At 57.7% G+C, this 26,355-nt stretch overlaps 1 protein-coding gene across 1 annotated transcript in view; it reads right to left on the bottom strand.

Moving 5' to 3' along the window:
* The window catches only part of ANO1 (anoctamin 1), a 72,250-nt gene that overhangs the window by 21,834 nt on the left and 24,061 nt on the right, over window positions 1-26,355 (bottom strand). Inside the window, exons 7-15 of the mRNA XM_081100165.1 lie at window positions 25,654-25,719; window positions 25,108-25,163; window positions 20,747-20,788; window positions 14,856-14,920; window positions 13,946-14,080; window positions 10,638-10,798; window positions 5,719-5,801; window positions 2,896-2,967; window positions 742-819 (exon numbers count right to left, since the gene is read on the bottom strand). Coding sequence (XP_080956291.1) covers window positions 742-819; window positions 2,896-2,967; window positions 5,719-5,801; window positions 10,638-10,798; window positions 13,946-14,080; window positions 14,856-14,920; window positions 20,747-20,788; window positions 25,108-25,163; window positions 25,654-25,719 — 758 coding nt within the window. The remainder of the gene's footprint in view (window positions 1-741; window positions 820-2,895; window positions 2,968-5,718; window positions 5,802-10,637; window positions 10,799-13,945; window positions 14,081-14,855; window positions 14,921-20,746; window positions 20,789-25,107; window positions 25,164-25,653; window positions 25,720-26,355) is intronic.

Here is a 26,355-nt window from a genome sequence, read left to right as displayed (position 1 = left end):
GAAATGATGTCACGTCATGACAGAGGGAACTCGTTTAACATGGGCTTCCTCTGTGTGATGACAACAGCAGTAATGACAAGAGTGTCAGACCCTCGTCGGGGAGAAGCGTGTCTGGACCCCATTTCTTCGGCGGAAGGTCTCACGTCTGGGGCGAGAAGATCTAAGGTGCTCTGCCCTCCGCCGCCCAGACCATAATAGTTATTTTCCTTTGCAGAGCAAGTCGAAACAGGCAGCCCGCACGACACGTTCCAATGCTGCTTGCCGCGTAGCCGCAGCGGACCGTGGCGACACTTGGCGACAGGCGCCTGGAGGCTCTCTGGGTGGGGAGGAGCCCTAGGTGGAAGCCAGTCACCAACCCGGGATGTTTCAAGAACCGGGGTGGGCTTTTCAACGGGAAGCGCGAGTGTTTGGACAAGGAATGCTGCCGCGAACAGGACCCGGGAGGCCCTCGCTCCGGGGCGGGTGGCATGCATGTTAACGAGAAGACGAGACCGCTGGCAGGCAGTGGTGACAAGCACAGATCACAGGCCCCCCCGCGCCCCCCAGCCCTCCGTAGCCATGCAGTGACACCTCCGCACACGTCACAGCTCGCTGGGGGTGGCAGGAGGAGAGGAAGCATGAATGTGAATGTTAAAAAAAAGACAAAACCAACACAAAAGTCAGAGTTGGTTGAGGAGGACGCAATGGACTTTGGTCGTCGCAAACAGTCACGACTCGCATCGCCCCGACACAGAAAAGTACCAATTTCACCCCCGCCATGGCTGTCTTAACCCTCTGCTTCCATTTGTTTGTTGACTCTTCTGGAATATTCCGGTGCTTCTAAGGGGAGGGGGGAGGGAACAAGAGAGCACCACGGGGTGAGGTGTGACGTTGGCCCAGGCCCCCGTCACCCCCGTGGCGTGCTTGCCGCCGAGGCTGGTCCAGGTTCTGGGCGTTGCAGGCCACAGGAGCTGGCAGGGACCCCGTCCTAACAGCAAGGCTGAGACCAGCGGGGAGGGGAGCGCAGACCAGGCTTCAGACCGAGACCCCAGCACGGAAGCCCGCGGGGCTCGGTAATGCCCGACTCGCCAACCGGCTGCTGTGACCTACAGGGTTCGCTTATGCAGACGCGGCGCGTGCTGAGCGCCCGATGCCAACACAAAGGAAGCCACGCCCAGAGCTGTAAGTTAATATAACCATTAAGGGGTGGACTGTGTTTTCCTCAGTGACTCTGGAGCCTCAGCTGCGGGGGAAACGAAAACCATAAAGGAGCCGCTGGGAGCCAATGAAATGGAGGAGGAAATAAAGGGTGTGGCCCCCCAGGGGCAAACAGGGCTTGGGGTCCCCCAAGAGCCTGCAGAAATCACCGCATACCTTGTTCTCATGTGATCTGAGATCTCTGGTCAAAGCCCAGAGCGGGAGTGAGTGGGGGTCTCAGGGGCACTCCTGACACGCCCCCAGACCCACTGTTGGGGTTGGTTGAGTCCCTCGACTTACGCAGACACGACATGTGCCACAAGCCCTTTTCCCCCTTAGGAGGGAATGCAACACCCACCCCTGCTCACGCTCAGAGGTGCCACTGTGAAGCCATGGGATGGACTGTCCTGGGCCACCGCCGCCGAGATGCCGCACTGAGCGCATTGGCATCACGCCTCTCCCTTTAGGAGGGGAAACCGAGGCCCAGGAGGGGAAACGGAGCCGCTCAAGGCCACAGGTCGCTGCTCAGAAGGCACCGTGCATGGGGGTGTCACACCTTCTGGTCGGTCTAACTGAAGACAATCTCCCGAGCTGGGTGATGGCTCATGCCTTTGTGGTTATATTTTTGCACCCCGAGTCCCGCTCAGACTGTAGGAGTGTGTTCAAAGAGTGCACCCTCTTTGTGACTACAAGAGGACTAAGCTGGACTCTGCTGTCATGGAAACGGGCCCGAGAGGGGGCTATGGTGCACCCATTTTATCCCCTAGATGGGATGCTGGCGATTGCGACCCCCAGCCTCTCGGAACCAGAAAACTCTGCCTATGTGACACAACGACCAGGAAAGACTGGGGGACTGTCCTGATCAGCTCCAGGGGCTGAGTGTGCAAAGGGGACAGCAGACACTGGAGCTGGGACGAGCATCTGTCAACTGTCCCCGTCCCACAGGCATGATGTGAAGGTCCCCAGCCGCAGTCAGAGGCTGACAAGGGCCCAGGGCTCTGTGCGGCCCCGGCCATGTACAAACACCTCCCCTGCAAAAAAACCAACACTCTAGAGCTTGTGAGCCTTCAGGCTGCACACGTAAGACTACCAACTCGAATGACAGGTTTGGGGAGAAAGAAAGGCATGTATTATGAGAAGATGATGGCCGCAAGGACATCACCAAAACCCACCTCTCTCTCTCTCATCCTCCTTGTCTGTGAGTGGAACAAGGAACTGGCCATTTGTTCAGGGATGGCTGGTTGAGCAACCCCTTCCATTTCATCCTTCAACCCAGAACACAGTGAGGTGGACACAATGAATGTCAAGTGTACTGCGACAAAGCTGCAAAGCTACCTGGTCCTTGATGTTAAAATGCTGGCTGAAGTTTGAGGTCACGCTCAGGATAGACCAAGACGGTAGAGCTATAGCAGGTTTGACAAACTACAGCCTGCAGCCAAATCTGGCCCCCCCCCCCACTTGTTTTTATAAATAAAGTTTTATTGGAACAAATGGGCCAGGCCCATTTGTTTACCTGCCGTCTATGGCTGCTTTCAAGCCATAATGGCAGAATTGAGTAGTTGTGACAGAGGCTTGCAGAGTCTAAATATTTCTCTGTCTCGCGGGCCAGCTTCTGATTTACACTGTTGAACAGGCAGAGTTTTCTGAGCCCCAGTCTACACTGTTGATGAACACACAATGTTGTATTGCTGGGAAAGCCAGAAGAAGTGGCCAACGTACCTCTTTGTTCTTGGATTCTTTCCTGAGTGACTTCTCCAAAACTCTAGCTTCATACTCAGCTCTGGGATGGTCCTGTGGAAGAAACCAAGCTGGCCTGTGAACTGTGAGTTTGAGGTCCTCACCTTGAACACGCATGCCAAATCCAGTCCACCCAATCGCGCTGGGCACCCTTTGTGGGGGGCCAATTCACAGCTGGCTGTTTTGTACCATTTCCAATTCAGAACGCGCCATACGCGGTCCGTCCGGGATCTACCCCTTGTTGGGAACGCAGCCTGTGGGGAAGGCCAGAGAACCTGGCTCTGGGTGCTGCTGGCAGCGAATCAGTGCCCAGTGGCCCCCTTTTGAACACCCAGCTGTGAACTGGCCCCGAGAACGTCTACTGGGGTCAGGAGAGACGCAGTAAGTGTCAGCAAGCGCGGGCAGACCGGAGGCGCCAGGCCTCGGGGGAGCCCGGAGCAGGCCAGCAGAGGGCACTGGAACGGAAGAACGGGGTTAAGAGAGACCCGAAGGTGGGGAGAAGCGGAGACCCCGCCCGCGGTGGAGGAGCTGCGGAGGCCTGATGGTAGAAAGAGACAGATAAGGCGTGAGAAGATCCCTCTTCCCGGGAGACAGGCTATGGGGAGACAGAGGAGTGACAAAAAGTTCCAAACCTTGACGGCCTCCTTCAGGGAACCAGAAACATAAACATGAAAACAAACAGAAAAGACTCCATTACTTGTGTTGTTTTTAAAGAAATAGGCCACGTCCTCTAAACTAAAGACAATTTTCTTAAGGGCTGGGATGAGGGTGAAGGACACGGGTGGACAAGGAGCACCTGGGGGCCGAGACCCGCTAGCGGTCATCGTTGCTTTAGGGTGACCGTGCGTGCTGTTGCTTTTGCAGTTTGAGCGATTTGGGGAATTCCCAGGCGGGTGCTGGACTGTGTCGGTCTCAGCTAAGGGGCACGCGGGCTCCTTCTGCTCCCAGGGCCAACGCCGGGAGCTCAGACTGCACGGAGAGGCAGCCTTTACCCCTCAGATTCACTCCCAAAGGGTCCCTGGTCAGCTATGAGGGGGAGGGAGGTGATGGGGAGACTCACCTTGGGGACCTCATTCAGTTCCCTGGGGCCTCATGCCCAAGGGCTCCGACTGCCACCCCCAAGTCAAGTGCCGGGGGCGGGGGGGCAGGTGAAGAGATCGTGGGATGGATCCCCGAGGGGCTGAACACACAGGACTGGCCCCCTCCCCAACTCTCCCCAACCAGAGGGACATCATGAAAAGGACATTCTCAATCTTCTTCTAAAATAAGACGGCGATTGCTTTGTGTTGTGCTTGCATCTTCCTAATTGAAAGAGTAACAAGGAAAGAACCTGCCCAGGGGGAGGTTCCGTGCCTGGCTCACCCCTGAAGGGCTGCCTGTCGGTGAACAGGCTGCACCTGTTTTGGCGTCGCCATGAGTGAGACAGGATAATGGGGCCCCCTGGGTTAAGAGGGTTGAGCTCAGAGGTGGCTAGCGGGTGACTGGTCCTGGGGCACTTACTGGTCCGGGGCCCTCCCTGCCCTAAGTGCTTCTTATCCACTGAGACCCCCTCAAACCCTCTAGAGTGAGAACTAGTTCACAATCCGTATTTAAGAAGGGAGGACACTGAGGCACAGAGAGGTTAGGCAACTTGGCCTCGGGCACACAGCAAGGGCAGTGCCAAACCAGGATGGAAGCCCTGCGGTGCCTCTCCCCGCAGACCCCAGTCCCCTCGGCCACCAGCAGCACTGGAAGCACGGAGCCCGCCCACCAGCTTCCCTGACTGCAGTCGGTTCGGCTGAAGACTGGCGGGCAGACTCAGTGTCAGGAGGGAGCATGTGTGGGGAGAACGATGGGATGCTAAAAAACGATGGGGGAGATTTCACATCCAGTGAACATGCATGAGTGCTCGCTTTTAAAAGACAAGCTTGGCGTCTTATAAAGTTAAGTGGCGGCCATGACCGGTTTGGCTTATTGGATAGAGCGTCCGTCGGCCTGCGGACTGAGGGGTCCCGGGTTCAATTCCGGTCAAGGGCATGTACCTTGGTTGCAGGCACATCCCCAGTGGGAGGTGTGCTGGAGGCAGCTGATCGATGTTTCTCTCTCATTGATGCTTCTGACTCTCTATCTCTCTCCCTTCCTCTCTGTGAGAAATCAATAAAATATATACTTAAAAAAAATTTAAGCGGCGACCAGTGTGGCCACACCTTACAGCTCTGCTCTGCGGGCGGCAGGCTGTGGGGACTGCTTTTCCTTGTCTTCCCCACTCTTCCCGTGGGGAACTCAGGCGGGAGCTGCCCATTCGGAGGGCAGCGGCCAGGCTTCTCCAAGGAACCTCTGGGGAGTGTTCTCCGCCGTCCCAGTGGCCCCTGGGCCATCTTGGGAAAGCGGGGATGCGGGCGTCTGGTTTTCCCTCTATTGGGAAAGGCTCGGCTCCTACCTCTCAGTCACACCCAACGACTGGCACTGAGGGTGTGGCTTTGGCACAGGGGCAAAGACTCACAGCGCTTTTGGGGACTCGATCTCCTGGGCGGTGGTGATTCCCTCCCAGACTCGCCCGGCCTCCCCCGGATTCGATGAGGTCAGCGTGGTGAGCTGTCCCTGACCACACTGGTGGGCGGTGCGTCCATGTGAGCATGGAGATCAGAAACACTCGACAGACATCAAACCGTCGCCCTGGCAACCGCGGGTGATTCAAACACCAGGGATGTGAACTGAGAAGCAGGCGGGGGCAGCCTTGCCTGGGCCCCAGGGCCTCAGGCTTCCAGGAGCGTCCCCAGGAGGTAATGGGTGGGGGCAGGGGAGGACGCAGTGCCCCCCACTCACCTCCTCCTCCTCGAAGCCTGTGAGGTCCCAGCGGTAGTTGAGACGCATCTGTTTCCGCTTCCAGTGCTCCATGAAGGTGGCGGCTGCAGGCAGGGAGGAAAACCATAAAGTCAGGGCTGAGCAGCCCTGAGACGCCGGATGGCACAAATGCATTCTTTGCTCCTGCACCATTTGGTGAGTGAGGGTGACATCGTGCTGGGCAAGAACGTCACAGGAATGAACCCTTTCTGCCCTCCTGCCCACCCTGAGGCAGAGACGGTCCCATTCCCCTTTCACAGATGAAGAAACTCAGGCACGTGGAAATCAAGTCCTGGCCAAGGTTACTCATCCAGCCAGTGAGGGGCCGGCCCAGGCTGGTCCCAGAGCCTGGGCTCTTAACCGTCCTGTTCCATCGATCTTGGGGACCCCCAGGTCAGAAAGCGTGAGGGGAGAGCCAAGGACACACACTCAAGCTTCAAACCCTCGTAGGTGGTCTGGCTGCTGGGCTGCACTCTTAGGTGCGACCTCCTGCTTTCGCATTCCCAACAGACTATGCATAGTTCAAATGCCGCCTCCTCCAGGGAGCCCCCAATCCTCCTCCTGTGTCAGAAAGAAACTAACTCCTCCTGGGGCCTCTCCCGCTCACGGTGTCCACACTGCCCTCCATTGTGATCCCCGTCCCATGTCAAGGGGCCTTTCTATTGGGGGGGGGTGCAGGGGGGGCCCTGTTCCCCTGGGTCCCAGGCACACAGCCCGGCGCCCGGTGCCCGGCGCAGACTGGAGCTCAAGGGTGCTCACTGAATGAGCGGACGGCGTTCATGAGCACACAGCTTGCAACTGGAGATGCTGGCTGCACCCTTTATCCTTAACGCTCCTCCCCAGGAAGGAAGCTCGGGTGCATGCAAAGGTCGAGCTGTCCCGAGTCAGGCCTATATGAAGGGCCGTCGTGTAAAGTATTAATCAACCTCCCAGTCAGGACAGGAGGGAGGTGCTATTCTCTCTCCCTTTTTCAGAGGAGGAAACAGGCTCAGAGGAATTAAATGGCTGGTCTGACAGTGGTGGCATCAAGATGGCGTCAAATCACAGGACAAGGATGGATTCCCCGGCTGGCCACCTGCCACACCTGGAAGGCAGGAGAAATGGACCGTTTTCCCCTGGGGTTTCTCAGAGCCTGGGCCTGGGTTCTGCGGTATCAGAGTCCCCCAGGGAGCTTGTTAAAATGCAGATCCCTGGGGCCCACGTTCGCAACAAGCTGTGCAGTGGCACTCGGGCCCGGGGCATGCAGACACACTGACCTACCACCGCCCGTCCTTCCTCCCACCCGTCCCTGCCCAGCGATGAGTTGGCTGCTTAACGCTCGTCCCCCCACCCCCACCCCCCAGGCCTCCATTTCAGCTTCCACCCAGGCCGCATCCACCCGCGCCCTGGGCCCTGTCTTGCCCTGTCCCCACTGCCTCCCGCCTGGGCCTGCCTCCAATTTCCCTAATTCTGGATGCCTCCTCCGAGGGCTACCGGAGCCCTTTCCCAAGCACACCCCTGAACGCTGCTGCTGTGACCGAGCGTGACCTTGCAGGCCCGGGAGATGCCCTGGCGCGGCCTCCCTGCCGACTGTTGTGCCAGGTGGGCCAGCAGAGCCTCTCAGACCGGCCGCTGGAGTCTCAGGCCACCAGGCGAGGCTCTGGCCGGTCCGGGTGCTTCTGCCGCTGCGTGCAGACCTGCCCGCCTCCCTGGGGAGGTCCGCGCTCCTAGGGGCCGGGGTCTTGTCTCCCAAACCTCTGGGCTCCATCACCCAGACTCCATAGGGCAGGGCTGCATCTTCCTTAAAGCGCAGCCCCCTGAGAGCAGAGACCAGCTGCATGAACGGTGGCTCCCAACAGTCACACGTCTGCTCAACGCACATCTGTTTTCTGAGAGCGGAGGAGCAGACGGGACCCTGCCTGTTAGCCCCTGTGGGGACGGGGGCCAGGCACGAAGGCCCTAGCCCTCCACGGCCTCCCTGAGTCCAGGGGAAACCACAGTGTCGCTCTCTCTGTGTCCCTCCAGCTCAGGGTGACTCAACCGGGTCACCTGCCCACTCCACGCCGACCCCGGGGAAGGGGTTTCAGCCCTGCCTCTGCCATTTCATTCAAGCAGGGACCATCATCCTCCGGCTTCTTGGGGCCGGGCTCAAATCTAATTACTTCCTTTGTTCTGCAGGAAACTGACAGGCAGTTAAAACCCATTATTATGCCATCATTTCAGAACATTGATCCTGGAGAACAGCTAAATGGGGCTCAAAGTTGCTGTGTGTGACGCCTAATTTGAGGTTTTGAAATGTCATAAATTCCAGGCAGCAGGGAGCTGAGGTCTCTGGGCCCAGAGTGTCAGCCCCAGGGAAGTCAGATCCCAACGTGGGGTGGAAGCAAGATTAGAACCGCAGGCCGGCAGCCATCCCTCAGGGGGCACAGCCCGCGCCCCTCCCGGCAGGAACAGGTTTGGGGCCGCTCTGTCACTGTGTGAGCAGAAACGTTAGAAGCTGGAGAACGGAAAAGAAAGGACACAGTGGGATGAAGCAGCAGTGGGAAGGTGATCCCTGAGAGGGCAATGAAGAAACAATTGACAGAGGATTAAAAAACCCGCAGCACAAGGCCAGGCAGGGGACAGAGGGACTGTCCCCCCCGCCACCCCCACATCCTGTGCGGTGCGGCCGCACAGGGCACACACACCTCTCCGCCCAGCAGGCTCTTTCCCGTGGCTTCTGTCTTGATTTCTAATAACCTCCTTTTTCCCTGAAGTAAGTGCTTCATGGGAGTGGTTTGGCTTCTGTTATTCCCCCCGAATGGGAAAGTGTAGACTGAGCTTGCTTTTGACTCTCTGACAGACACTCTCTGACAGGCACTTGTCTCCTGGGGGAAGTGGAGCTGGAGGAGGCTGGGGCAGACAGCGGAACAGATTTGCCCTTTTCCCTCCTGGTGGTGGGGGTGGTGGTGGTGCAGATGGAACCATATGTTTTCCCCGCAAGGATGGGCTGTGGTGAGGGCTGGCCAATGCCTCTGAGGGTGTGAAGCAGCACTGCCTTGCACACAGTAGGTGCTCAATAAAGAAGTGTGAAGTGAGCGAGCTGGCGGCAGAGAAGGGGCTGCACCGGATTTACTGGATTTAACTGAAACCTTGTGGTGCTGCCTGGCCGAGCAGTGCTGCTGCCCGAGTGCCCTCACTACCTGCTCTGGGTGAACCTCGGCTCCTCCAGGAGGGCACAGAGCAGGGCTTGGGGGATGCTGGGTGGGGAGCTGTGACCGGGGCATGGATCTGTCATGGCTGGTATGAGTCTGTTAGCTGTGTGATCTTGGGTAAGTCACTTAACCTCTCTGGGCCTCAGTGTCCTCATGAGAGAATATGAACAGAGCCTCCCTCTGCTGTGCGCTGTGGCGGGGTCACTGAGATAAGCTGGCTTCCTCCTCTGCCCACCACTCCTGCCAGCGCCTGGCATAGTCCACCCTCAGCACAGGCTCTGGAGGGGAAGGCAGGAGTGGTGGGCAGAGGAGGAAGCCAGTCCAGCACAAATGCGAGCTGGTCCCGTCAGGAATGAGCCAGGCAGGTGCTAAGTGTGCCTGGCACCAGAGCTGTGAGTGACACCAGCAGAGGGGGCAGAGCCCAGGGGTGGAGTATTGGGGTGGGGTTGGGGAGCAGATGCTGGGTTCTCGTCTCCCTTTGCCTCTTATTAGTGGTGTCTGTTTGGGAAAGTCACCTCAGTGTGTCCATCTGTCAAATGGGGCAATGGAGGTAGCACCTCTTAAAGCCACGGGGGGATGATGAACCACCTCCCGTGAGGCGCTCAGAACAGCGCCTGGCCCAGCGGGGCCCAGCTCACTGAAGCTCGCGTTCCTTTCTGAAGGTGAAGTGACAGGACTTACAGAGGGCCCCAAGCACAAGGGGGGAGGTCAGATTTGGGCTCTAATTTTTAGAGTCTAGGCTGTTTTCACAAAGCAAATGGGCATGGAACTGGTGTGCCAGCTGGCAGGACATCACAGCTGGCTCTCAGTACGGCCCAGAGATCGTCACAGTGATGCACTCGAGGTTTCCAACAATCCAGCTGGGTACCAGCACTATCTGCACTGTACAAACGGAGACCTGTCCCCGCTTGGAGGTGACAGCGCTGGGCACGAAACCGGAGTCTGGCCCAGGAAGGGGCCCTATCCTAGTACACGGCCAACCCAGCCGAGTTATCCAATTAGCCCAATGGTTAGGCCGGCGGTCTGTGCGGGCTGTGCGGGCTGAGCTTGGCTGTGCTTCCTGGGTCCAGGTCAGAGCAGGGGAGTGGGCAGTGAGCTGACCGGTGCTGAGGTCTTGAGGAGGGCCAGCAGGCTGGGGATGAGGAGCAGCAGGTGGTGGGGGATGGCTAGGGATGGTTCTCCATGGACACAGGATCCAGAGAGGCGGGGGATGGGTGGGGAGGAGTGGAGGGGCCAGAGCTCAGGAAAATGGGGGCTCAGTTCCTAGACCTGGCATTTCAGTGGCCATGGCTTCCAAACCTGTGAAAGAGGCACGCGGCACCTATAGGGATCTGTAAGGGTCTAACTCCACGTGCCCCAGGGCTGGCTCCGGCTGGAGGAATGCAGAGCCCAGGCCTCCTGCGCTAAAGCAGCTGCCTCCCTGGGCCAACAGACCCTGGTCCCTGGAGGGAGGACCTGTTTCTGAGGGCAGCGCACCCTCCTGGGCCTTTCCCCGGGGGGTTCTGGCTGGGTCAGAATAACTCAGAATAACTGCAGCTGCGGCGGACGCAGCGGAGAACCTGGGAACTGCAGGTCAAGCGGGGGGTTATTTCCACGACCTCCCTCCGTGCTCATCCCCGGCATGTGCTGCCTGTGGGCGGTCCCAAGAAGGAAATTTGGGGCCTACCTCACGTCACCTGTGCCCCAATGGCCCGGGGGGTGGGGGTGGGGGCGCGGCGCTCTGCTCACCCCAGAGAGCCATGAAGATGGAGAAGAAGACGGTGGCCGGGTTGTCGAAGAGGTGGCTGGCCCTGGCCGTGGCGCAGGCCGAGCTCATCTTCCAGTAGCTGCAGGTCTTGTCGCACAGCGGGCACATGGTAATGTTGTGGCTCTGGTCGCACATCTCCATGCTGGAAGAGAGGGAGCCGCTGAGAGTCCTCCGCCAGCCCACAAGGACTGCCCGGCCCTGCCACGGTGCCCCTGGCCAGGCCCTTTAACCTTCTGGAAGACGAGGGGAGGGCCCAGCTCTGGTCTGCCTTGCCCTCCTCCCCACGGACTTGGACAAGAGGCGGAGCTCTCAGTGACCCAGGCAGGAGTCACTCCCAGGGCGGAGGTGGTCATCCAGGAGAAGGCTGGGGGCGGGGGTGCTGCTTTTTGTTTTAAATTTCTGCTGCACGACTTTATGCACCGAATCACAGCTGGCCCAGGGCCGACGGTGGGTGTCTAGTAAACGTCTGCTGAATGGTTCTCTTCCCGGCACAGTGGGCACTCCGGCCCCATTCTGTCCTTTCAGATACTCACCAAATGCCTATTAGAGAATGTGCAGGTGCTGTATGTGCCCAGCTCTGTGTTGGGCCCGGGGGATGGGAAGATGCCTGGTGACCGAGGCTGCTGGCTCGAGGCAGCTGGGGAATTGTGCATGCGTGTACACGTGTCTGTGTGCGTGTGCGTGTGCGTGTGCGTGAGGGGTGGGTGCATGCCGGTGGCGGGGCCGCGTGCAGCCAGCCAGCGCTGGACTGGAATCTCACCCCACCACTTGGGATCTGTGTGCCCTCGGGCATGTTACTCCAACTCCTTGGGCCTCAGTTTCCCCATCTGCAGCGTGGGGATGCTGAGAGTGAAGAGTGCCCATGTTACTGGGTTGGCAGGAGGATCACACAGAGCGAGCGCGGAGCCCTGGAACAGAGCTGGCACGCGCGCACCACACTCCTGTTACGGGAATAGCCAGGCGCCGAGCAGCTGCAGTGATTTTGAAAGGAGGCCCATGGGCCGCCTTGAGGGGTCTACCCCTTGCCCCTCCCTGAGCTTCCTGTCTTCTGGGGGCCTCTGCTGGGAGGCAGAAGGAACCCATGTGTGGGGGGCAGACGCCCCAAGGAGGGCTGGCCGCATCTCTGCCTGCCGTGAGTCCCGTGGCTGCCACAGCCCTCCTCCCTGCCAGCGCTAACGCCAGCCAGACTAAAAGCCTGTTTGCTGCCAGTTTTAAACCCTCCGCCACTCCCTTCACCACTTTCAGCCAAAATAAAGACAAGGAAAGGGATGGCTTGTCCTTGGAGGGGGTAAAAGGGCAGATCAGACCCCCCCTCCCCGGGGAACAAGCCTACATCACGGGCTGAGGGCCGATGGGACTCAGGAATCCCCGGTAAGCGCCGTCTGCCTCTGGCCATGTGGTGGGAGGTGGAGGCACTGGCCGGGCCTGGGAGATGGCTGTGCTGGGGAATGCACGCCTGCCTGGGCAGCGCCTCAGCTGGCTCCGCATCCCCTGCAGGGGGGAGGGAAGGTGACGTCCTCTGCAGCCTCCCAGGGGGACTGTGAGGGCGCCCCGGCTTCCACGGGCCACGTCCCGCGGGCTTTAGAATCCGAACCCCGCCCCACCTAGGCCACTTTCATCTTCGCCACAGCCACACCCAAGCACTGTGACCTCACGTCACATTAGCAAACAAAGGGATAAACTTTCTCCCGCCTGTGCCCCACAGAAGCCGGTGCCCTTAACCGTTAGATCCTGAGTGGGTGGACCTTAGGTGTTATTCGTGTGTAAGAACACTGACACGTGTTTGAGGTATCACTCGCATATTAAACATTTACGCGAGGTTCACTGGCTACGGCCTCTCTGGGCTGTGGGCCCTACGAGCCACCTCCTTGCCAGGCTAAGGCTCACGGGCTCTTTTCTGAATGGACGGTGGGCGCACTTCCCAAGCCACAGCTCGGCTTCCGAGACTCGGGGCTGAGCCATAGGAAATGGAACTGAGCTGATGTCTTAGGGCTTTTCCAGAGAGACTGGGAGCTCCTGGGAGGCAGGGCCAGGGGGCACCCGCACTTCTAAACTTGAGTTTGCCCATGGGTACAGCAGCCTCTCGTCCTCACACACAACCTGGTTGTCTTGGGGCTGGTGTTGGCAGGTCTAGGAACAACTAGAAAGGAGGGGAGACATCTATGCATGCGCAGGGACCCCTGAGCTCTGTGCACATGGGACAGGGTCCCCCAAGCTCTGGGCACGCAGACAGGGTCCCCCAAACTCTGTGCATGCGGGGACAGGGTCCTCTGAGCTCTGTGCACACAGACAGGGTCCCCCAAGCTCTGTGCATGTGGGGACAGGGTCCCCCAAGCTCTGGGCACGCAGACAGGGTCCTCCAAGCTCTGTGCATGCGGGGACAGGGTCCTCCAAGCTCTGTGCATGCAGAGACAGGGTCCTCCAAGCTCTGTGCACACGGGACAGGGTCCCCTAAGCTCTGGGCACGCAGACAGGGTCCTCCAAGCTCTGTGCATGCGGGGACATGGTCCTCCAAGCTCTGGGCATGCAGACAGGGTCCTCCAAGCTCTGTGCATGCGGGGACAGGGTCCCCCAAGCTCTGTGCATGCAGAGACAGGGTCCTCCAAGCTCTGTGCATGCGGGGACAGGGTCCTCCAAGCTCTGTGCATGCAGAGACAGGGTCCTCCGAGCTCTGTGCCTGCAGACAGGGTCCTCCGAGCTCGTGCGATTTGACTTATGTTCTGGCTGCCACTCTGGGAGACACCTTCCTCCTCCCCCCAGCACGAGGTCAGGCTGCCCCTAGAGTCTCGGCCTCTCCCTAGTGCCCAGCCGGCCCTGACCGTGGCAGACGGCAGCAGGAGCATGGGTTCTGCGCGCAGAGGCCGGGTCTGCTGTTCATGCCTCACCTCCCAAGCCCCGGGGTCGAGGTGGAGAGAGACCCGGCTGAGTCCCCTGCCCGAGGCCCATGAGTGGCATTTGTCCCATGTCCCAACCTCACAGGAGGCAGGGGATTTCCTGTCACCTGAGGACTGAGAACTAAAAGGGGAAAGAAAACTTCAGAGGAAGAAAAGGAGCTTTGTCTCCCGTCTGCTTTCGACAGTAAAACGGCTCCCAGGGTGTTTGTGCCCGAAAAGGATGCCCGGCCTTCAGATGGCAATTGCGCCCCTTGCACCGGGCCCCGCCCTGACAGCACACGGCCAGCATGCCCGTCCCAGGCTGAGTGTGGGTGCGGAAGGTTCTGGGGCCCAAGGCCACGGAGGCCTGCAGCTGGTCGCAGAGATGGGCGTGTCCTGGGACAGGCCCCGCCTACCTGGGGATGTTTTCATTGACGGTGGCGCATCCATAGAGGAAAACGATGACCCCGACAATGGAGGCGGGGATGAGCATCTGGGTGTACACGCCCAGCCAGGCGAAGTACAGGCCGATCTTCTCCCCAAAGTACTTCCTGCACGGCGGGCAAAGCCAGAGAGACAAGCTCACTCATTCTGCACCGCTGGGAGACAAGTCCCGTCCCCTCCCCTGCAGGCAACAGCTCAAAGCGGCTCCTGGTTCTTGGGCCAGGAAGTAGAGAGTGGGCGGGGCTCTGAGCCAGGCTACCAGGTTTGGGGGTGCTCTCTGCTTTCCCTACGTCCGCCCCCTCTCTCTGTGCCCCGGGGGAGGTGCTTGTGATACGCATGCTGGTGGATGCGATGCATGGCCCGCGAGGCTGCCAGCTTCCTTGCGAGTTGGGTTCAGCTAAGAGCTGGCACTCTGGCCTGGGGGCACCAGGAGAGGGCCTGTGCCTCCTGCTGAGTGTCTCGGATGCCGTGATGGGTTTAGACGAATGCTCAGGGGCTGAGCTCTGTCTCCATGTCCCCAGAGGACACACACAGCTGGATCTGGTCCACCCCCTTCCTGCCCTCGGGACAGACGTCCTCTGGGAGAGGACACATTCTTTTCTGCCTCTCAGCACAGCAACGGGAGGACCTGGCCCGCCGCCCGGCAGAGTCAGGCCGGGCTGCGAAATTAGGAGGAGACAGCGAGTATGAGGAAAGAGCCATCCTCCAGTGAACTAAGGCTACTGGGTCCTGCCGGGAGGCCTCGGGTCAAGTTCAAACAGGTTCCCAGGCACTGAACAGTCAGGGCAGCTGGCACACGTGGGGACATTTATCCCCCTGGCATCCAACTGGGGATTTGCCTCCCACAGCCGCTGCCCGGGGAGCCGGGCTGCTCTCGCTTACCTGACCAGGTCGATGGGCTGGTACTTATAGAAGACGCCGTAGCTGGCCCACTCTTCGTACAGGAGCTGGGGAAGAGAAAGCGGCGAGGGGCTGGTGAGAGTGGGATGCTCCCAGTTCCCTTCCCAGAACACAGGGCTGATGTTCTCTGCTCACAGCTTCATCCTTCATTCATTCAACAAACGCTGGCGAGAGTCGGACAAGGGCCAGGCCCCATGCTGGGCACCGGGCTTTCAGAGGGGAGCAGGGCAGACACAGCCCTGAGCCCTGGGCCCCTGTCGTGGTGGGGGAGATGGACATGGAAAAACTGGGTCACGGCCTTCAGCTCTGGGAAGGGTCCCAAAGAACCCACCCTCAGGGGTTGCTGAGCTGGCGCTGAAGGCCAGCGATGGGGTTGGGGCTCCCTGAGCAGGAACGAGCCTACGGTTTCAGGTGAAGGTGGGGATGGGAAAGAGGCTTTGGGCATCTTCGTGGAATCCTCTCCCTTCGTGACTTGATCTAAAGCGATCCGACACTGTAAGGCTTTTCCATTTAGGTTTCCCGGTCGCTCCTGTCACACACGGAACCATCGTGATAAAGGACAGAATCTACTTGGCTTTGGAGCAAAGAAATAAAAGTGGCAAGATTAAAAAAAAAATCTCATGGGATGCACAGAGCTCAACGTTTGTCTCCTGAGACGGGCTGTCTGATTAAGACACTTAGTGAAATAAATGAAGCCTGCACACACCGTTACCCCCGGGCCGTGGGCAGGAACGGTAATGAGAGGGACAGATCGGAAGCTGTGCGTGAACACGCTCAGGGTGTCCCAGGACGCCGCCGTGTCAGGACTGCTGGCTGGAAGAAGGAAATCCCACGCACAGGGGTAATTAGTGCTTTCCCAGCCTTAACTCCAAGCCCAAGGTCACACGGCTGGCTGCACGGGAGCGGGGGCCCGCCCTGGGGCCTTCCCTGCCTCGCCACCTGTCTCTGCTGGGCAGGAGGCAGGCATGGGGATGCCCGTGAGCACTCGCCAGGGTCTCTTCTGGATGCTGCAGCTTGCCCTGTGTCCTTCTTTCTTTTCTTCATAGTTAAAATATTTTGGGGGTCTCCTATGTTCAATTAAAAAAATTGGGGGGTCTCCAATGCTCAGATTTTGCTGTGGCCCCATCTTAGCATCCCAAACGCTCTATGCTATGGACTGAATGTTTGTGTCCTATGTGACTGTATTTGGGAAGTAATTAAGGTTAAAATAGGTCATAAAAGTGAGGTTTGGATGTGACAGGACTGGTGCCCCTATAAGAAGAGATGCAGAGCGTCCCTTCTCCACGCACACGCAGAGAGGAAAGGCCCTGTGAGGATGCGGCCAGAAGGCGGCCGTCTGTAAGCCAGAAAGCGAGCCCTCCAGGACCTCACCCCGGCGGCACCTGGGTCCTGGGCTTCCAGCCTCCAGAACTGTGAGAATAAATGTCTGCTGTTTAAGCCGCCCTTCTACGCGGTTCTGTGCCTGCAGCCCGAGCTAACACATTCTCCTCCATTTCTGGGCACCCACGTATATTCAAGTCTTTGAAAATGAAAAATGTGTAAGAAGCTTGCTGGGTGGGTCCAGCTTCCACAGACCAGGGAGACAGGGTTCCCTGGACATGGCCCCCAGCCAGTTTCTCCCCTTCCTCAGGCCCCTGCTGAGCGAGAACGCCCGGGAGGAAGAGTGGCACCGTGATCCGTCAGCGGTCCGCACGCACCTCTAAAAGCAGGGAGGAAAGAACGCAGGAGAGCAAAGCGCAGTCGTAATAAATCACAGTGAACCTGGCTGTCAGCATCCTGCGTTTTGCCTGCTCTGATCTTTATGGGGTAGCTGCCTTCAGACCTTCAGTCCTGTGAGTGGTACAAACAGGATGTATTCAGCAGGACTCCAAGTTCTGACAGATGAATGGCCAGGCCTGCTGCTGGGGAAGGGGGGTGGGGTGAGGGGAGCTTTGCAGTTTCGGGCGGGCAGGGAGCCAGGTTGCACGGGGCCTCCCCCGCTGTGCTCTGAGCGGGGTGGTTGGCTCTGCTGAGTCTGGAGTGGCCATCCCGGGCAGACCTCTCTGAGCTTAGTGGGAGGTCCTGCGTAGACCCTAACCACTGAGCGCTGAGTGTGTGAGCTGGCCCTCCCCTCTGAGTCCTGGTGGGCATCGGGGCTCTCCCCTGGGCCCCATCGCCTCCTTTATACTGAAGGGCGCTGTCCTTCCTGCCAGTCACAGAATGAACCCAGACGGGCTCACGCACTGAGGGAGCTCCGTGGAAGGCAGAGGGCCATGCTCCCGGTCTCACACGCCTGGCCATGCGGAAAGCGACGCACAGCCCACAGCTGCACTCTGTGAACAGGGTGGTCTGCGCCAGCAAACTCTGATGAGACTGCACAGCACCTCCGGAGAAGCAACATGGCCATCCCTGTCCCGGGCGGCTTCCTCCCTTGGCTGAAATCAAGTCACTGATTTATATCATAGACAGGCTGGGAGGCGCTGGGAAGGAGGAAGGGAGGGAGAGAGGGAGGGAGGAGAGGGGGATGGAGGGGGAAGGAGAGATCCTGGGAGGGAGAGAGAGAAGGAAGACTGGCCCGGGAGGGGTGGCACAGGGGGGAAGCCTGGAGAGCCTCTGAAGTCATGGCCATGTCACACCAGTCACCGTGTTCCCGAGCCTGCTCAGGAGGACTGGCCCACAGCAGGCCGGCCACCATGCGCCCACAGCTGTGCCAAGTGGGGCACACCCCGATTTCTACATAAGCCACTTTACCTCGGTAAAGTTCTCTTCCTGCCAAGCAGAGAACATCCATCACCCTGTAGCTGTCAGGGTAGAGAAATCTGACTGAAGATTTCCCTGTTACCATTGGCAGAACTCCCAGGGTGCACCCCAGCCTCATGAGCAGGGTGGGAGGTGCCGGGGGTGCCCTGGGTGGGGAACTGGCGGCTCCAGTCACAGTGACCTAGAGCTCCCAGCACCCAGACCTCAGAGGGGGTCTCGGCTCAACCTGCCAGCATTCCTCCTGCCCAGACCTCCCGCTGGGCCCACATGCTGGGCATTGGCGCAGTTCTTAATGGCTGTGTATGGACTTGCCCTTTGCCGTGTCCCCCCCTGAAGGCAGGCCCCAAGAAGACCAGGTTTGTTTGGTCTGTGTCGTCCCCAACACCTCCAACAAGGCTTGGGGCAGATAACAGGTTTCCAGTCAGTAACTGCCAGATGGATGGATGGATGGATGGATGAATGAACAAAGGAAGGGAGGGAGGAAGGCAGCATGGGCTGGGCCCTGTGGCTCTCAGTCCAGCCCAGGATGGAGCCACCTTAATCCACACCTGAAGGAGGGGACCAGGTGCAGAGGAGAGCTGCACCCACCCCCGGTTGTGGCCGCGCCTGCCTCCTGCTGGGCCCCTGCTCCTGGAGCTCAGCCAGGAAGATGGCCTTGGCTTGCCTGGGTCCCCCTTTCCGTCCTGTCCCTGGGGTCAGCCACACGGGCTCCTGCCACTGACAGGATGCCACAGACTCTGTCATTGGAAAGGCAAAATATTCAGAACCGGGCCCCTTAGCGGGGAGTCATCATGGGAGAATGCGAGGTTCTCTAGGGTTCTGAGATAGGACCCAAACACCTGACTGGGCATCCTCCCTCCTGGCCTCCCTCTCTGTTTCCCTTTAGTCCATTCCATCCCATCCTAACTTTTATCTGTTTGTCCGTTGTCCATTCATCCATCCACCCACCCATCTAATACTCCCTGACTAGCCCCCCGGGCCAGGCCTCATGTTCATTGCTGGGGCATAACATTAAAAAGGAGATGGAGGCTGGCAGCTTTCCAGGCAGAGAACAGGTGGGTCTGGGTGAACTGGGAGCCATGCTGGCTGGGCCTGGCACACAGCAGTGTTCAGTAAATAGTTCCTGCCAAAGCAACTGGGGAGACAGTCTTGGCACTGGTGTGATCATCGTCCAAGGAGCCTTCAGACTGGCAAGGCAGCCAGTGTGGCTGGAGCGTGCGGAGGAGGGCGGGGGACTAGGGTGGAGGGGCCTAGGGCCTGGAGGATGGGATTAGGCCAGAAGGGGGTTGCTGGTGCCAAAGGGGCACAGAGAGAGCAGGAAGGGGGCTTCCGAGGTCAAGTTGGCCAGGACGGGGGAGGGGCTGGGGGAGTTCTGCAAGTCATGGGGTCTCAGACGAATGCCAGATGTTCCACTAAAAATAACCAAATATGTAATTTTGTGCTAACCCAGATAGCATCTTCAGCTGGATGCCGGGGCGGGCAAGTTGGATCAAGTACCAGAGGTTTAAAAACACGTATGGGGGGCTGGAGGGGGCGGGAATGAGGAACATTCCAGAGCCTGAGGTTCCTGGCCCTGCCATCTGGGACCAGGCCACCACTGTGAGGCTCTCGGGGGAGTGTCTCTGCTCTCCACATTGGAGGGATCCACTCTCGGGGTGAGAGGCTGGACAGGGGACAAAAGAGACACAGGGCCCAGGGAGGGCTGCTCCCCGAGGGGTCGGGGGGAGGGCTGAGCTTGTCTGGGGTGACACAGAGCCAGGAGCAAGGCTGGTATCTGGGCGTGGGCACATGTGCAGGACGGCAGGGCAGAACCTTCCAGAGTGTGGAGGGCGGAGAGGTGGCTGTTGTGGGAAGATGTGTACATGTAGTGGGTGGGGGGAAGAGGGGGTGGAGGAACAGAGCTTCCTGGAAAGCCTGGGGGCTGGAATCAGGAACACCCACTGGGGAAGGGAGGAATCACGTTTCCAAAGTGCGTTCCACGAATGCTAGCTCAACAACTTGTCCATTAGAAAGGGTTCCACCCTTCTGCACTGCTGGTGGGAATGCAGACTGGTGCAGCCACTGTGGAGAACAGTATGGAGTTTCCTCAAAAAACTAAAAATGGAACTCCCATTTGACCCAGTGATCCCACTTCTAGGAATATATCCCAAGAAGCCAGAAACACCAATCAGAAAGGATATATGCGCCCCTATGTTCATAGCAGCACAATCCACCATAGCTAAGTTTTGGAAACAGCCTAAGTGCCCATCAGCAGATGAGTGGATTAAAAAACTGTGGTACATCTACACGATGGAATACTACGCTGCGGTAAAAAAGAAGGAACTCTTGCCATTTGCAACAGCATGGATGGAACTGGAGAGCATTATGCTAAGTGAAATTAGCCAGTCAGAGAAAGATAAATACCACATGATCTCACTCATTTGTGGAATACAGAGAACAACATAGACTGATGAACAGGGACAGATCCAAAGACAGAGAAACAGCAATCAGACTATTAATCCCCAGAGGGAAAGTAGGGGAGGGTGGGGGTAAGGAGAAGAGATCAACCGAAGGACTTGTATACATGCATATAAGCCAAACCAATGGACACAGACAACAGGGGGATGAGAGCATGAGTGTGTGTGTGTGGGGGGGAGGTTGGGGGTTAATGGGGGGGATGAGGACACATTTGTAATACCTTAACCAATAAAGAAATTAAAGATTAAAAAAAAGGGCTCCAGGTCAAGTAAGTTTGAGAAACACTGGGTTGAATACCATCCAGCAAGTTTCCCCAGGGTGCTGGGGGCTCTCTGTGCAGCTGGCCACAGCGGTTCCCACACTCATCTGCCCGGAGCAGGGCAGGATAGGCTGAATGTCAGCAGGGACGGCGGAGGTTGTGTACCCCGGTTAAGACACAGGTTTACCCCGGCCCGGTCCGGGCAGCATCTGAGCAGCACAGATAACCTGCCACCGGCGTTTCTGAGCATCAGACGGAGAAACCAACCAAATGGAGTTCACCGACGTTCTCCCTCAACTGTGGCAGCGGAAGCCCTGTCACCACAGATGCCCATGGAGCAACCCGCCCTGACCCTCCCGAGGCCCAGGGGCCCCTCCAGACCCGGCCGGAGCCCCTTCTCTCCCTCGCATCCACTTACTTTTCTGTCATTGAACTCCACGTCCTCACCTTCATACTCTCCCTGTTGGAAAAGAGAAAAGGGATGTTCTTACCACCCAAGGGCACTCTCGAGTAATTTCCATTCCTAACGTCTCCAAACAGACTCCACAAACACGCACTGACCCGGTTAAGATCACCCTGGGACGAGACTTCACCCAGAGCAGGAAGTAGACCAGGCCTCCCCCCGTGATACAAATCACTCCGTGTGTCCCGCGTGCCCTGCCCTCCACCTGACCCAGAGGTGAAGTCCGAGAAAGGACTGTGGCCAGGTCCCTGGAGGTGCCTTCTGGGGCTGGAGAATCTATCAACAGGGTGAACACACCTTCCACTCTGTAGGTGACCCTAGTGTCTCGGCCCCAGTACCCCGTCCAGGTGGGGTCCCTGTCACTCTTGATTGTCCCAGGAGGGACGATAAATGATATGGTAACGGCACGTATAGATCAGTGAGCCCAAATCTCCCATTTCACAGATGGAAACATTGAGGCTCATTGATTTTCCTGAGGATAGAAGGCTGAATTTGATCCAACCCGGGACTCAGATCCCGTCTCCAAGTGCAATGGAAGAGGAGGGTCTAAAAGTCAAAAGTGAGTCCCATGCACCAGCTTTGACTGAGCAGGAGCCACAAGTGAGGGGCTCAGTGAGGGCCTGGTGAGGATGGTCCTGAGAACTGCCCAACAGATAAAGCTCTGAGGCCCCTTGGAGGCGTGCCCACTGCCCGTTCCACCATCAGCCCCCTCCAGGTGAGGAGGACTGGGCCACCTGGCAAGCAACCCGCCACCCTGGTCCTGGAAGGGAGATGCTCTGAGAGTCTTAAAGGACTCTCCCCTGCCCTGACTTTCTTCTCATGGTGGAGTCAGCCACCTGGGCCCCACAGTACCGCATCTATCCAGAGGTCAGTTAGCTGGTGACCTCAAGGCGGGGAGATGCCAACCAGGAAGGAAGCTGAGGGGCCAGCTGAAATGTCAAAATCCGTTCTCTGTGGCTGACACACTGATTACAGAGACCCCCTGGGGGGGTCTTGCTCAGAGCACACCCCATTTTGGCAGGTATCCTCTGGTTGGCACCAGCACCCCACACCTTGCTGACAGGTGATCTTGCTGAATGAATGAATGAATGAATGAATGAATGAACAAACGAACACAGTGAGCCAGGCACTGGAAGGGGTGGCAGTGCTGCGGGCATGCACGGAGGGCAGCGAGCAGAGACATCGAACACCGTAGTGGTGGTGAGACGGGAGATGAAAAATTCAGAGCTCAGGCAGCGATTTCCACCCGGTGCGCCACAAGAATTTTTAAACATGTAATACCTGACTATTTAGTCAGGCGCACTGACCTCTTTTCCCTTAGGCCAGCGGTTCTCAACCTGTGGGTCGCGATCCTTTGGGGGTCGAACGACCCTTTCACAGGGGTCGCCTAAGGCCATCGGAAAACACCTATATAATTACATATTGTTTTTGTGATTACTCACTATGCTTTAATTATGTTCAATTTGTAACGATGAAATTGGGGGTCACCACAACATGAGGAACTGCATTAAAGGGTCGCGGCGTTGGGAAGGTTGAGAACCACTGCCTTAGACTGTCAAATAAAAAATGATAACGGCCAACACAGTAACTCTCCGGTATGAATGAATCAAAATGATATCTATATATATGTATTTTTTTTGCCAGACTGCCATAGAATTTTAGTAACTAGGTTATGTGTGTGTGAGATGAAAAGGGTTGAAAAGAGCTAGGACTACACAGCACGTGCGAAGAGCCTGCGCCGACCAAGGAGACTGCGCCTTCACTGTGGGCAGTATTCTCTGCTTAAGAGCATGGGGTGCACGTGGCCCCGCTCACAGCCATGTCTGAACACCAGCTTTGGCACTGAAGGAGGTGGGTGTCCTTCACGTGTATGGGAAATTCACGGATATAAAACTCCGTATTCCCTCAAGACGCCCAAGTCCATAACCTGGCTGGAAAGAACCCTGGAAGTGGAACCAGAGGATCTAGGCTCTAGGCTCTGCCTCCTCTTGGCCGTCTTTCCCAGCAACCCCAGCCTCAGTTTCCCCATCCGTAAAGTGGGAACAGTTTGCTTACACTGCAGACAGACTCGATTGCTGGACAAATGTGGCAGTGATTGGGGGGGGGGTGCATTTGGTGCCCAGGGAAAAATGAGGTGGTGGTCCACTTGGGGATGGAGGCATAGCCTCGGGTCAGAGGGCTGGCTTCTGGCTCTAGCTCTCCCCAGAGGCTGTGTGACCTTGGGCAAGTTACTAAACCTCTCTAGTCCCCTTGTCTCCACTGAATTAAATAAGGTAAAGCTCCTACTAAATACAGTTCTTTGCACATAGTAGGTGCTCAGAAAAGTTGATTTCTCCCCTTTCCCTTTCAAGACTTAAAGGTCTGACTTAAAACAGGCAGGGAATCTGAAACATTTCCGCTTCTGTGTCCCTGACCCTTGCCAGGAGTCCTCAGCTCAAAGGCCACGTGGGTGATGGAGAGGGCTGCACTCCTGGTGCCAGTGGGACCTAACACTGAGCCTGAGCGGATGGCGGGCGGGTGAGCGAAGCCCCTCTGGACCCCTGGCTCTGTGGGAGGAGGCAGGAGCAATGGTGAGATCTGTGGGGCTCTGAGCCCTGCCCTGGAAACTTTCATCCAGCAACATGGCTCACCGAGGCAACTTGACTTGGTCCAGCCCATGTCAACACCACATTGATTGAGCACCACTAGGTGCTGGCATCGGGTTTTCATGAGATACACCCACAGTGAATGGCGGCCCAAAGTGGTGTCTTCCTGGGACCAGAGCATCAGAGGCCCCGAGGAGGCAGGGAGAGATCACGGAGCTGGGGAAGGGGAACAAGGCAGGCGTGGGTTGATGTGATGCTTCGTCTGTCCTGGGAGGGGAGAGGTGTTGTCCAGGCAGAGGAGGCGGGAAAAGCATGACAGGCAGAGGGAACAGCATGCACGAAGGCACAAAGATGGGAAAGCTGGCCCAGGGGGTCACGGTTTGATTCCCCGTCAGGGCACATGCCTGGGTCGCCAGCTCCATCCCCAGTAGGGGCTGTGTGCAGGAGGCATGCGATCAATGTTCCTCTCTCCTTGATGTTTCTCTCTCTCTCTCCCTCTTCCTTCCTCTTTCTACAAAGTCAATAAAAAAATATATTTTTTAAAAAAGGTGGGGAAGCCAGTTGACCTCAAATCCCTACAGTGAGCGGTGAGGGCAGGGGTAGCAGGTCAGAGTTCCAGGGGTCGGCCCTCTGCTGCTCTATACCAGTGATGGCGAACCTGTGACACGCGTGTCAGAGGTGACACGCGAACTCATTTTTTTGATTGATTTTTCTTTGTTAAATGGTATTTAAATATATAAAATAAATATCAAAAATGTAAGTCTTTGTTTTACGATGGTTGCAAATATCAAAATATTTCTATATGTGACACGGCACCAGAGTTAAGTTAGGGTTTTTCAAAATGCTGACACGCCGAGCTCAAAAGGTTCGCCATCACTGCTCTACACCCTCCGTTTGTCCAGTCCACTGCTGCTGAAACCCCTTTCGTTTCTGCATTCCCTCTGACACCCCCACTGGCCCTGGCAACGGGACGGGGCGGGCATTATTCCCAACTGGCAGGTGGGGACACTGGGGCTCGGAGACCACAAGGGGCTATTTCCACTGTAGCCGAAGAGGAGTGAGCAGGGCCAGCGTCTGAGTCCCTGGCCCCCAGGCCTGTCCTCTCCGGCTTCTTGGCTCCTCACCGTGGCAGTAACGCACATTTGGAAAGTTCGAGAGCCTCTGTCCGGGATTCCCACACTGCTCCGGCCCCACGGCCCATTCCCAGTGCCCCTCTGAACTCTAGACCGTTTCCATAGAGACAACAAGGAGGAATCATCTCGCTCCCTCCACCCCGGAGCCAAGACAACGCGGGCCGAGGCCACGGGCTATATTTGTCAAGGGGATCCCAGTGGGATTTGGAGATTCAGCTCAGGAAGCCGGCCACTCGCTCTGCAGAGATAGAAACATGCAGAGCCCTGGCCACTCTGCCAGAACCCGGGGGTTGGGCAGGGCGGGGACCAGCCAGGGGAGACAGGTCCTGGACAGCTGGTTGAGGTTCAGATAAGGCTGGGGCAGACGCTCTGCCACCACCGTGTCTGGTGGATTTGCTCTTCAAGAAAAGATGGCCCTGTAACTCCTCGGTCCCCACTCGGGGGAACAGGGAAGGCCTGTGCCCAGCTGACATTTCAGGGCGAGCCAAAGCAGGAAGCCGAGACCGCAGGATAATGAGAGCTCAGGGGGTGTGCGGGCCCGTGGGGATTCTGGAAGGCAAATGACGCAGAGATAAAGCCTGTTGTCAAGGTCACTTACATCGTGCAGAGGGTAGGCGGCCGAGTAGACGCCATTGGCCAGCAGGCTGGTGATGCCTTGAAAATAAAGGCAGAGAGAGAGGATTATGGACCAGGCGTGTCCCCTGCTGCTCCATGTCCCGACAGAGCTGTCCCGGGACTGTCGCAACCACCGAGAGTGTTCACAGAGCGAACCACACCTGGCTGCACAGAGCCCAGCCACCTTCCTGGGGCGTCCTCCCCAGGTTCGACCCGATGACACACACATGCTCGATTGGCAGAATCAGGAAGACACCCAGGAAACCCCGAGAGGAAGTTACGTCTGGAAGGAAGGAGGAACCCCAAACCGGCAATTCACCAACGACCCCGCCTGCTTGAGGGCAAGCCTGCAGATCGGAAGGATGATTTCGAGTGGTTAGAAAAGCTGAATCACGAGAAAAATATGGATGGGAAGGAAAATTGATGGTGTCAGAAACACACATACAATTTGGAATTAGATTTCAGGTTGATTGGAAAAGCTGAGGAGGAGGCCGGCGGCCCCGCACGCACGGAGGGCAGAGGCACTTACCGTATTTACCACACTTTCGCCTTTTACTTAAAAGGGCAGAGTCCTTCTTTCTTCCCTCTCCTTGCCCTGTTTATACATCCGGCTATTAGTTACATTAGCAAAAGGGCCTGAAAGCATCGAAGCTGCGTTTGGGGGAGAGCGCGCCCTGCGGCCCAGTGCCCCTGGGGCAGTGGGATGAGAGTCAGGCCCTTATTCGTAGACCCCAGGCCCTGCACGGAGTGCACTGTACCAAGAGCCACACCTGCACTTCCTGTGGATCAGGGCGCCCCGCCCTGGAAGGCAGTGCTGTGAGAGAGGCTGGCTGTGCATGGGGATCGGGTCCTGGGACTCTGGTCTTGGTCCACACACACGTTTCTGGGATTCAGTGCTGTTGAGGGGTTTCCATGAAGCCCCTTGCTGGTCACAGAACCACCTGCCTGGCCCAAGAGGCGTTCTAGGGGATATGTGGGTTAGGTTTTGCACTGGCCTGGCTGGCCCACTTTCCACTGCTGAGAGTGTGCCGGAAAGGGGGCTTCTGGAAATCTGCTTACAAACTGTGTCCACCATTAGTGACCTGGAATGGTCAGGGCACCTGAGGGCGCTGGGCAATCCAGACCAGAGAGAGGCGGGAGCACATGGCTGAAATCACACACAAGTGAGTTCGCCTGCAATAAGAGATGGACCCGGGGCCCAGCCAGCATGGCTCAGCGGTTGAGCATCGAA

Source organism: Myotis nattereri (assembly GCF_964212035.1).
Source record: "Myotis nattereri genome assembly, chromosome: 9".
NCBI classification, from domain to species: Eukaryota; Metazoa; Chordata; class Mammalia; order Chiroptera; family Vespertilionidae; genus Myotis; species Myotis nattereri.
The sequence above is the reverse complement of the archived record's forward strand: the minus strand, read 5'-3'. Positions and strand labels throughout refer to the sequence as shown.